The sequence below is a fragment of the Mercenaria mercenaria genome, chromosome 16 (genome assembly GCF_021730395.1).
Source record: "Mercenaria mercenaria strain notata chromosome 16, MADL_Memer_1, whole genome shotgun sequence".
Classification (NCBI taxonomy): Eukaryota; Metazoa; Mollusca; class Bivalvia; order Venerida; family Veneridae; genus Mercenaria; species Mercenaria mercenaria.
This window is the reverse complement of record NC_069376.1, coordinates 50,143,860-50,155,187: the sequence shown is the minus strand read 5'-3', so window position 1 is coordinate 50,155,187 and position 11,328 is coordinate 50,143,860. Positions and strand designations below refer to the sequence as shown.

At 33.5% G+C, this 11,328-nt stretch overlaps 1 protein-coding gene across 1 annotated transcript; it reads left to right on the top strand.

Annotated features, from left to right (window-relative positions):
• Window positions 1–963: 963 nt before the first annotated feature.
• Window positions 964–6,368, top strand: LOC123540331 (streptavidin-like). The gene is made up of 2 exons (XM_045325267.2): window positions 964–1,211; window positions 3,217–6,368. Exons 1-2 carry the CDS (start codon window positions 992–994, stop codon window positions 3,606–3,608), a joined length of 612 nt encoding a protein of 203 aa, XP_045181202.2. The 5' UTR covers window positions 964–991; the 3' UTR covers window positions 3,609–6,368.
• Window positions 6,369–11,328: the final 4,960 nt, after the last annotated feature.

Sequence of the window (11,328 nt, the reverse complement as noted above, 5' to 3'; positions counted from 1 at the left end):
CACCGCGATTTTGATATTTGGGCATTTGACCTCAAAATAAAACAAAAATTTTGCACACCGTGTTTATAAGAAAGAACACACAATTCGTCCAATAAACAGATCGAAAAGTTTTGCATATTTTCTTTGTCGATTTGTTCATTGGACGAATTGTATCAACTTTCTTGTGCTGTTTTGAAGGGCAGATAATTCTTTTTCAATACCGGTGCCTGTGACTTTATTACATATTTTTGTTTCTTAGATGATTGTCCTTAAATATCCGAATTAAAAGAAATTTAATTATTGGGAAACATTTCGCCCATCTCACATACAGGAATTCTAGCGTACGGCTTTAAGGTAAGTGTCATACTTTATCTACATGTAACATAGCGATAAGATGGTTCGTCGAATGCATTGACCGGCTAATATTGTTTGAAGAGGGCTAAGCCAAAAGATAGCAAAAAGACGCCGAGGTATAGTAAAACTCAAAATGCAAGGTTAGGCGATGACGTTTAAACTGTGCAAGTGCCAGAGTAAACTGGCCATATAACCTCAGGTATTATGCAAGGATATTTTTTAAAACCTTCTAACTGATTGATATGTTTACATGTTATGAAAAGTACTGTCCTACGTAGAATAAATCTCTAACTAATGGAAAAGAAAACAAAATGAAAACATAACTATTGTAAATTTTTAAATGTGACAAACATGTCTATTGTCACGTCATGGCTCAAGTGAAATGAACTACAAAAAAGGTACACAAAATAAAAATAAAAAAACCCCAACATTGACGTTCGTATAATTGTTTCTTCTTAACTACCGGTGCGTGACAGAACTCATGACTGTTTACTTTATAAATGAGAAGTGGTGTGTTTTCATTTACAACATAGACCAGGAACAGAATAAAAATGACTTTTAATTGGTCATTTCTATTAATGAACAACATTATTTATCCATCATAAATAAACATATCAAACTATTTAAATCAGTCTTTAGTTTGCGCTTACGTATTCGAATGCACTTTCCTGATAGCAAAAGAACAAAATACGAAATAAAGGAAAAAAGTTTAACCAAGAACGGTTGTCCAGTAATAGAACAACCATCACATTCAAAAATGGTTTCTTGTGTTTTGAAGATCGTGGTTTTTGGTGTTGTCGCTGTTTTATTGGTTGATGCAACAACACCTACAGTGGTACTGGCTGCTCAGAATGAGGACAATGGACCGCGAGGTGAAGGTACAGTGCAGTATTTATTTTGATCTACATGTATATAAAATATGTTTATAAAATGAACTGCAATGTCACCCTGATCTCATAAACCAAGCTCGCTAACCGTCCAAGATGCTGCCCAATACAGATATTGATACGTATATAACTTATATATATATATATCAGTTTGAAAGTCGTATTTTTTTATTTGAAATGTGTTTTGACAGTATTCAACATTAGGACTGGTAGGAGAAGTATGTGAGATTCACACTAACTACAAACGAAATGAACAAAATATTAAAAACATGATATTCTCTACGAAACAGTCAGTGACTAGTAGATTAGTCTGGCTACCGACTAGATAAACATTTTTTTTAGAAAAAAAAATTCCTCTGTATATTCTTGCTTCATCAGTCTTGGCTCTGATTACCTACGTATATTTAGAGAAGAAAAGGGACATAATTATACAAAATTTGAAAAGCTTCAGGAGTTATCTCCTGTGAACAAAACAAAGGGTCTGAACACAGGCTACTAGTAGATATATGTGAGTATCATTATTGCCAGTTTTTCAACTTGACTTGTCGTATATACATGCCGTATTTACAACGGCTTAGCCAGCACGGGAACATCGGGACATAAGAAAAGTTAAACTTCGTTTTGATGTTTCAATTTTAAGCGATTTAAGCAATGGTTTATCTTTCTATTGTTATCTTAAACATTTTTAACATGAGGTTATTAAACAAAAATATTGAGAATAGAAGGATTCCGCGGCCTCTGTCGCAAGTTACAATAAAACCTTATTTAGATAATTCTAGTCGCCTTGGAATAGCTCGGATAAATATACAGGCGGGCATCATGAAGTGTCGCGACTAGCACTGGACATATTCTATCTATACTCTCCCTAAAGAGCTGTTTTCTTTACATTTCTTTGTCGGCATATCTTCGAACTATTTTGTAGAGGGAGTTGCATGCGGCTTTAAAAAGTAACATTGCATATATACCCGAGGTCATATTGCCAGTTTTTTTAACTCTGGCATTCTGGCACTTGCACAGTTTAAAAGTCATCGCTTAACCTTGCATTCTGAGTTTTATTAAACCTCGGCATCTTTTTGCTTAGTTTTGGCTTAGCCTTCTTCAAACAATATTAACCGGTCAGTGCAAACGTAAAATAAACCTCTTAACTGATGGAAAAGACAACAAAATGAAAACATATGTCAATTGTCACGTAATGCCTCAAGTGAAGTGAACTACATTGATGTAACCATAACCTTGACATTCATATAATACTTACTCTTAACTACTGGTGCGTGACAAAAGTGATGACTGTTTACTTCATAAATTCAGCACGATAACTCAAACGATAACATGTTTGATAATAATGATCATGATGTTTTTGTTTTTTCATTAAAACTTTTCAATACAGAAAATACTTTTATAACATTACAGTATGCACTTAACTTCTATCACTGACAACCTTTCTGAGTTCAACGATGCATGAGAACCATAGCAATCGAACAATAATATAAACATGCTGTTGTTTAAATCAACGTGCGGGAGTTGCACATACGAGAAGTGTTTAATAGTTTTGTATAATTTCTTTTGGACTTATTATTTACCTTCTTATAAACACGCTGGACATTTTTTGTTTGTTTTCGCTGTGGTTTTCATAATCAGTGTCATGGGTGTGCCTTTCCCTATTTATAATTATCAGGGTAATAGGTGTGCCTTTATTTTATTATATCACTACACGTATTAATTATATCAGTGTCTTAGATGAACCCTCATCTGTTTTCAACATTAGTGTCAAAGCTGAATATTATTCTGTTTTAATAACCAGTGTCTAATGAGCACTTAATTGTTGAGGTACAGATCTAGGGAGGGGTTTCCACAACAGCTATTAATATCGGTCAAATAAATCGAATAAATTAAATATGGTCTCAGTTCATACCTCGACTTTGATGTATGTTACCGTATACAAAAATAGTGATGCACTCTGTTCTATCCTATAACTTTTCTTTTGTTTTTATTCTAGACGATTGCCAAACAGTACCAATGGAACCGAACGAATGTGGGCTTGCTGGTAAATGGAAGAATCAGCTAAAATCTGAAATGAAAATAATATGTCAGAATGGTGAAGTCACTGGCAAATATAACACAGCTGTGGGTAGAGCTTCAAATTATTACCAGCTTGTTGGTAGATATACAAGAGTTGGCACGAACTCTACGGATACTATACTGGGCTGGTCCGTATCCTGGAATAATGACGTCTATGGAAACTCCAACTCGACAACATCTTGGACGGGAATACATTACAGAGATGAAGGAAACATCCACACTCACTGGATTTTGGTTCGTTATCATACCAAGCCTAATCTATGGAAAACAAGTATGATCGGCCATGATGAATTTCATCGAACCTGTTGAGAAGCTTTTTCAAAAGAGACACTGTAATCACGCACACACGTTCTGAGATACTCTTAAGATTGTGAGAAATTTTAGGTTTGCAATGATTTAGGAAAAAATTATTACGTGTTTAGAGATTTATTTGAAGTCATCTCGATTATATAAACATGTTGGCATATATTAAAAACTCAGTCCATTGATCAAAAATATTTTACGTCAGATATACTTCGTTTGGAAGTTGGGCTAATATGCAGTGTGTGTAACTGATATTTACTCCTACAGCTTTGAATGTTCAAGATGTGTAACTGGCATTTACTGATAGAACTTTGTTCTGTTTGTATCTGATATTCACTGATATCGTATTTTTCGGACATTATTAAGCAAATTAATGTTTACATTTACAATATTTGTTGACATTTACTACAGTTTTGTAGTTTGTACTCTCTAGGTACATAATATTTACTGTTACATCCGTCGAAGATATATTCGAAGTCTGAGTACATAAACTTGAGGAAATTAAAATGATCCTAAAAACCTATGGTCAGATTTAAAATCACTTGGATATAGTAACAAAAGTAGTTCTTCTCCTAGTATTATTCTAAACATAGATAGTGCTAGTTGTTTTCAGCCTTCTAAGATTGCTAATCATTTTTTACCAGTGTTGCTTCTAGATAGTTAAAATACATTTGCCTTACAACCTATTTACTGTTGATTCTGACAGTTTTGAACAGTTTTATAGGAACAGAAACACTGAATCTAAGAAATCCAAACTTTACACAGTCAGTGAAGACTATATCTATAAAGAATCGAGTAAGCTTATCAGCTCTAAAAGCACTAGTCTAGACAATATCCCTGCATGTTTTTTGAAAGATGTTGCACCTAATTTAAAAACACACATTACCTATTTAGTAAATAGCTCCATCTCTAGCCTTACCTTGTTAACTTAAAACTGCTAAAGTTAAACCTGTGTTTATGAAAACTAGTAGATCTAATGTATCAAATTATAGACCTGTTTGCCTTCTGTGTATTATATAAAAATTTTAGAAAGAACTGTGTATAGTCAGCTAGACTCTTTTCTTGTTAAACACGGTCTTTTATATGAACTCCAAAGTAGATTTACATGTAATTACTCCACTGGCTCTTGCCTTATTCACCTGTCTGACCACATCAAAAATCAAAATTTCAAAGGATGTACACAGGAATGATCATGCTCGATCTCCAGAAAGCATTTGACACAGTTGATTATAGAATCCTTTGAAACAAATTAAAAGAAATGGGTGTGGAGTCAGTTGAGTGGTTTCACTCTTACTTGACTGGTCGTAAGCAAGCAGTTAATGTTATTGGGTTCTTTTACTTTTTTCTGTACTATGTCAATGATATGAATATTAGTATTAGTGATAATTGTAAATTATTTTATATGAAGATGATAATGCTATCCTATTTTCACACAAAGATCCCGATGTTATTAAAAAAATCTTGAAAACTGTAGCAAATGGTTGGATTGACAACACATTATCTCTGCATCTTGGTAAAACTGAATAGAATGTATTTTGTTTAAGTCTAAAAGAAAATTAGCAAAGGTTGACAAATTCAATATATGCTGTAATGGTCATACCATAGAATCTCAAAAGTATGTTTAATATCTTGGAAGTGTATTAGATAACGATCTTTCTGCCATACCGGTATCCATAATTAACAACATTGTTAAAAACGTCCATCCAAAATTGAAATTGTTGTATAGGCAAAGTAATTGTTTAAATAAGAATATGAGAAAGAATTTATGTAATTCTTTAATACAATAATGTCATTTTGACTATGTTTCTTCATCTTGGCACAGTGGTATTTCAAAACAGTTGAAACATAGATTACAAGTAACTCAAAACATAGTTGTCAGGTTTATTTGTGGTTATGATTATATGAGATTTTTTAAAGTGTCCGATTTTTGTAATATTGGCTGGCTAAATATTGAAAACAGAGTTAAACAATTAAGACTCAATCTTGTAATAATAGTTGCCCAGCTTATTTGCATAATAATTTCTCTCTTGTCTCTACGAAACATTCTTATAGTTGTAGACATAGTGTTAACAGCTTTCATGTACCTCAGGTTGACAGTTTCACGTCTACTACATTTTATTAACAAGTTATCAATGACTGTTGACTGGAATGGCCTTCCTTATAACATAAAAAATAAAATACAAGTCAAAATGGAGCTCATTGAAAGTATGAAAAGTGCTAAACAATCAGATATTATTTTTTATTAGTTGTATGATATCATTTTATCATTGGTGTGCAATATTCCTGATTTATTTTGTGATAAGTATGTCATATGTATGTCATAATTGAATGTAACTGTGATATTTGTGATACTTGAAACGAATACATTTTGGTTATTAGTCAGGGATTTCTTTGGTAGACAATTACATGTAACTCTTGTATAGAACATCATTTATGCCAGTAACAGTTGTCTTTCTTTGGCCAAATTTCCATTAGTCTTTCGCATTTAATACAGTCAATATTTCGTACCTTGATAATTTTCACAAGGACATTGGAAATAAGTTGAAAAACTTTATGGGTTATCCTGTGGTAAATATATGTCTTTAAATTTATATATGTAAAAAAAGGGTTAATTCATTGTTTTAAAATCAATCAGAGATTAAACATGTAGCTAGTTCAGGGATACAATTGAATATTTGCTTGTATTGGACTTGTTCTTAATGTGATATTTGTAATGTTTGTAATCATGGCATATATATTCACGAATAAATCTATCTATCTATCTAGTATCGTATTAATTTTAGGTTATTTCCAAAAGACGATGATGTCTAGATCTATAGATGTAAATGGACAATTCCACGAACACACATGTATCGGTAACAGGATTTACTTATTGCATGATACAAGGGAACTTGATCAATAAAATCGTGGACACTTTCCGCTAATGGTTTATTTCGGATTAAAGACAACTAAATGTAGAGATTTCATAGCAGTATCATTATCTGTACAGAGATATAAAAAAAATCGGTGTTTTTCTTCTGTTCATGCAAAAAAACAGAAACTAGAATATTTTATTTCAGTTATCTAAGACAAGTCAAATTCTGCCATATTTTACAAGTTAATGTAATTTGTGTTGTCATGGAAAATACCAGAGAATATAGAGATTTATACATAAAAGGCATATGTTGCAACTAAAACATACATGGAAAATAGTTATATTTTAGTAAATTCATTTCAAACTGTCTCTAAATATTCAAATGTATGATGTTAAGTTAGAGATATACATAATTTATCACATGAATGACACTTGGAATATACACGCTATGCTCGATGACGTCATACTGCTTTCACGACGTTCTTGACATTAAAAGCATTTTAAGTACTGAAATAGTAAAGATGATTTCTTCAAATTTTCAGATTTGAAAGGTGAAAAACCGTTCTTCAGGAATATTTTGATATCTAAATTTTGATTTTTGTCTCTAATACAGGTGTTGTCATGGAACGGCTTAAATATTAAAACAAACGAGGATGAATATCCAACAGGAAAGCCACGTTCTAAAACCACAGCCACCCCCACCCCTCCCAAACCCAGCACGCGGACGCGCACACGGCCAACACACACACACACACACACACACACCTTGGAACGGTCAGTGGCAAAACCATAATTGGCTTAAACCGGTTTATGGTGCACCTAACCTAACTCTTACCCCCACCATGTTCCGTAGTCACAGGACAGTGTAAACAAAAGTTATCCCCGTCAGGTGAAACCCTAATATGTGCAAAAGCAAAAGAAGGCATGTAATGTAATGTTTGTTTTGGGTGTAACGCCGTTTTTCAACAGTATTTCAGTCATGTAACGGCGGGCAGTTAACCTAACCACTTTTCCTGGATTCTGTACCAGTACAAACTTGTTCTCCGCAAGTAATTGCCAACTTCCCCACATGAATTATCAGAGGTGGAGGACGAATGATTTTAGACACAATAGAGAGTTTGAGATTTCAACCTTCGCCTTCCCCTTCAACGTCTCTCATATATATTTGGGGTAAAACGTCACGGATATGCGTGTATTTTATTTTTATCAGACGTTGCTACTAAAGTTTTACTTGTAATATCAAGTAAGCTTAAGACTTCTCTTTATTACTATGTGAAATAAAAAGCTTACTTTCAGGATTTCTGCTTATTAAGTTATTCGATTATCCATATGTATAATTAGACTAAATTTGATGCGAAACACTATCGATAAGTATAAGAATAATGAAGTTTTGTATGGCTAATGATTTTAACTGAATACATTGAATTGAACCTGGAAGTATAAAGTTATCAACTGAATTTGAGAAACTTTGAGATTTTGTTCAAACTTTAACTTCTACGGCATATTTGTGTCCCCAGGCGGTATCGATTATACAAGATGGGCCTTTTTGTCGTATGAAGTGAAGTTTTGAACGTCCGAAGATGTGATATCAAGAAAGTCAAGACTTCAGTCTTTTTACATCTACCCTGTCTACATACTCGGCGTCAAAGACTGAAATCTGGATGGAGGCACATGGCATGACAGTCATTTTACTTGAAAAACGAATAATAACGCGCGATTATCATTTGGTGGAACATTTTGTTTTCACTTCCAAATAAAATTAATCCGTTTCTGTTGGACACTTCCTGGATCTGCACATGCTTTAATTATGAAATAGTATACTCAAACAAATACGTGTATATGCCCACATGTTTTTTGTGCGACAATTTTCGTCTCCACCTAACATTTCTTGACTGTTTCGCTAAACAATTGGTGACTTGGTACCATCATATTGTGCTGTCTGAGAGTTTGGCATCATACAGAGTCATAGAGTATCATGATACCAAAACGTATGATATCAGGAGAGTATCTTACATTTGTTTCAAATCGCTTGTTAAATGTTTTCATAAATTGTGTATATGTTATCAACATACTCTCTTGTAAGGTTAGATTTTCATCAGGTACATTGTTTATGAGAGTCTACAAGTAAAACGCGTCTTTTAAGGAATTCGATGTACAAAGTAGCAATTCAAAGTGGAAAAAAAAACCTTTATGAAAAACTATGAAATACTAGTCAACAGCATTATATTTTATGGTCATGCCTTTTGTGTTTGCTTTATCGCAGTTATTTAACTTAACTTCAAAGTATATCGAGAAATGCATTTGTAATAGTTGGTGTCCCATGTTTTTGTTTAAAAAATATTAACTGTATTATCTTTCAAGAACACCATCAACAATAGAATACGTTGATATGATTACTAGCTCGACTTTTCGAAGAAAAAGTAGAGCTATTGCACTCGCCCCGGTGTTGGCGTCGGCGTCGGCGTTGGTTTAAGTTTTTGATAAAGTCAAATATCTCTGTTACAATCAAAGCTACTGACTTGAAAATTAAAATGGTTATTTACTATCAAAGTCTACACCAGGAGAACAATTCCCATAACTCTGATTTGAATTTCGACAGAATTATGCCCCTTTTTAACTTAGAATATTTTGTTAATTTTTTTGATAAAGTCAAATATCTCTGTTTCTATTAAAGCTTTTGACTTGAAACTCAAAATGGTTATTAACTATCAATGTTTACATCAGGAGATACAATTCCCATAACTCTGATTTGAATTTTACAGAGGTATGTCCCTTTCTAACTTGGAATATTTTTAATGGCAAACTTCTAATTCTGTCAAGCACTGAAAAAAAAACGAACGAGTTGTCTTACGGACAGCTCTTGTCATTTTTATTTCCTCTCATGTATGATTTACAATCGCATTGTATACTGACATCATATTACATAAAACCTAAATGTTCGGAGCAACACCAACGAGTTTTTACATTGTTCACATTGTTTGGTTTTTTTTTTTTTTTTTTTTTTTTTGTTGTTGTTTTTTATCGTAATCGCACTTTTATCCATGCGATGATTATATTAATTGAAATGTTTTTATTAAATTTTCTTTTTTAAAACCTTTTGTAAAAGTCCTGCCCTTTCTGACAATTGATATCAAAATGCACGAAAAAAAAAAACGATCATAATTACGGATAAATTGAATGGGCGGATTAAAAGAAGTAAGGTTCATTCTATATTTTGAAATCTCAAGGAATTTTAATCAAACTTCAACTTCATACGTTAACTTCGCAAGAGACGTTGAAGGGGAAGGCGAAGGTTGAAATCTCAAACTCTCTAATGTCTTTTATCAAATCGTCACGGAGAACATACGCCCCGCCCGAGGATCGAACTCGCGACTCTGCGATCCGTAGACCAACGCTCTACCTACTGAGCTAAGCGGGCGGGCTGTCATGTAATGTAAAACACAAAAATGCTCTTGTATATATATGTATATAAATGCAATTCTTATAAACCTAAAACGCATGTACTCAATGCCTTTGCAGAAGACGAAGCAAAAGGAAAAATCCTTAAGGGCCCGACGAAAAAGGCCAGAAGACAGAGATCAAACGATTGCAACAAATATTTCGTTGCTTTTGCTGGGTTTAACGTCACACCGACACAATTATAGATCAAATGGCGGCTTTCAATGAATAAATGTGAGAGATGATCTTACAGTAATGATGAAAATCCATCATGCGGTTTGTTTTTAGCTTTAGTGGTCCTTAGAGAAGGAGAAGTGTCCCAGTTGAACAGTTGGGAGTGGACCTGATATTGATGCTACAGAACATATTTGATGAAAATCACACAAGCAGATCATGAGAAGAAATTGTTAAAAGGGTCTTCTATTTCAATTTCTGTCAGTCCCTAAAAGGAACCAAGCATTCTCATTTGAACACAACTGAGACAAAAGGCCCAAGTGGGCCTAAGACGCTCACTTGAGACTGACTTTGACCAAATTAGCTCTTGCTTGTGATAAAGTATTAAATTAGAAAATATAAATTTAAATTAAAAAAAAAACTTAAAAAAGTATTATATTTTTTAGCTCTAGCGGCCCCAAAAAGGGACCAAATGCCCCCATTTGAACAAACTTGAGAGACGACCATATAATAATGCTACACACCAAGTTTGATGAAGATTCATCAAGCAGTTCATGATAAGAAGTTGTTAAAAATGTATTTCTTGTTTTAGCTAAGCGGCCCCTAAAAGGGGCCAAGTGACCTATTTAAACAAACTTGGGACATGAACATATAATGATGCCGCAGAACAAGAGAAATGTAGATCCATCAAGCGGTTCATGAGAAAAGGTCGTTTCACGGTTCTTCTTTTTTTAGCTCTAGCGGGCCCTAAAACGGGCACAGTACCCCCATTTGAACAAAATTGGGAGAGAACCTTATAATGATGCTACAGACCAACTTTAATGAAAATCCATCCTTCGGTTCAGGTGAGCTAAAAAGGCTATGCCAGGATGCTTAATACCAAGTAATCCTAACTACTAATCTAAGAGAAGAGGATGTTCCAAGACTGTGTCATAATGTTTTTGCGCTTTCCTTGTTGCATATTCTGTTTTACTTTGTCAATATTTTTAAAAGAAAAATAAAACCACAATTATATTAAGACGTGTTAAAACTTGATCTTTGCAATAAATAAGACATGAAGACTTTAGTGTGTTTTTTTGTAAATAACTAAGAATGAAGTGTTTTACCCTTTAGGGAGGTAGGTTACCTTAATATTACCCTAACATGACGAATTTCGACGACGTTTACGACAAACTAAATGTGTTTGTATATCCATTCTTCTGAAAACAAATCATGAACCTGTCTCCGATCTGATGCTTTATGATTTAATAATGCAGAAAT

What these genes read in the sequence shown, in the direction of transcription:
- LOC123540331 (XM_045325267.2), top strand. Translation starts at nt 992, where the DNA reads ATGCACTTTCCTGATAGCAAAAGAACAAAATACGAAATAAAGGAAAAA. An exon ending in CAATGGACCGCGAGGTGAAG is followed by an intron (nt 1,212 to 3,216) that starts GTACAGTGCAGT and finishes TTTTTATTCTAG; the next exon opens with ACGATTGCCAAACAGTACCA.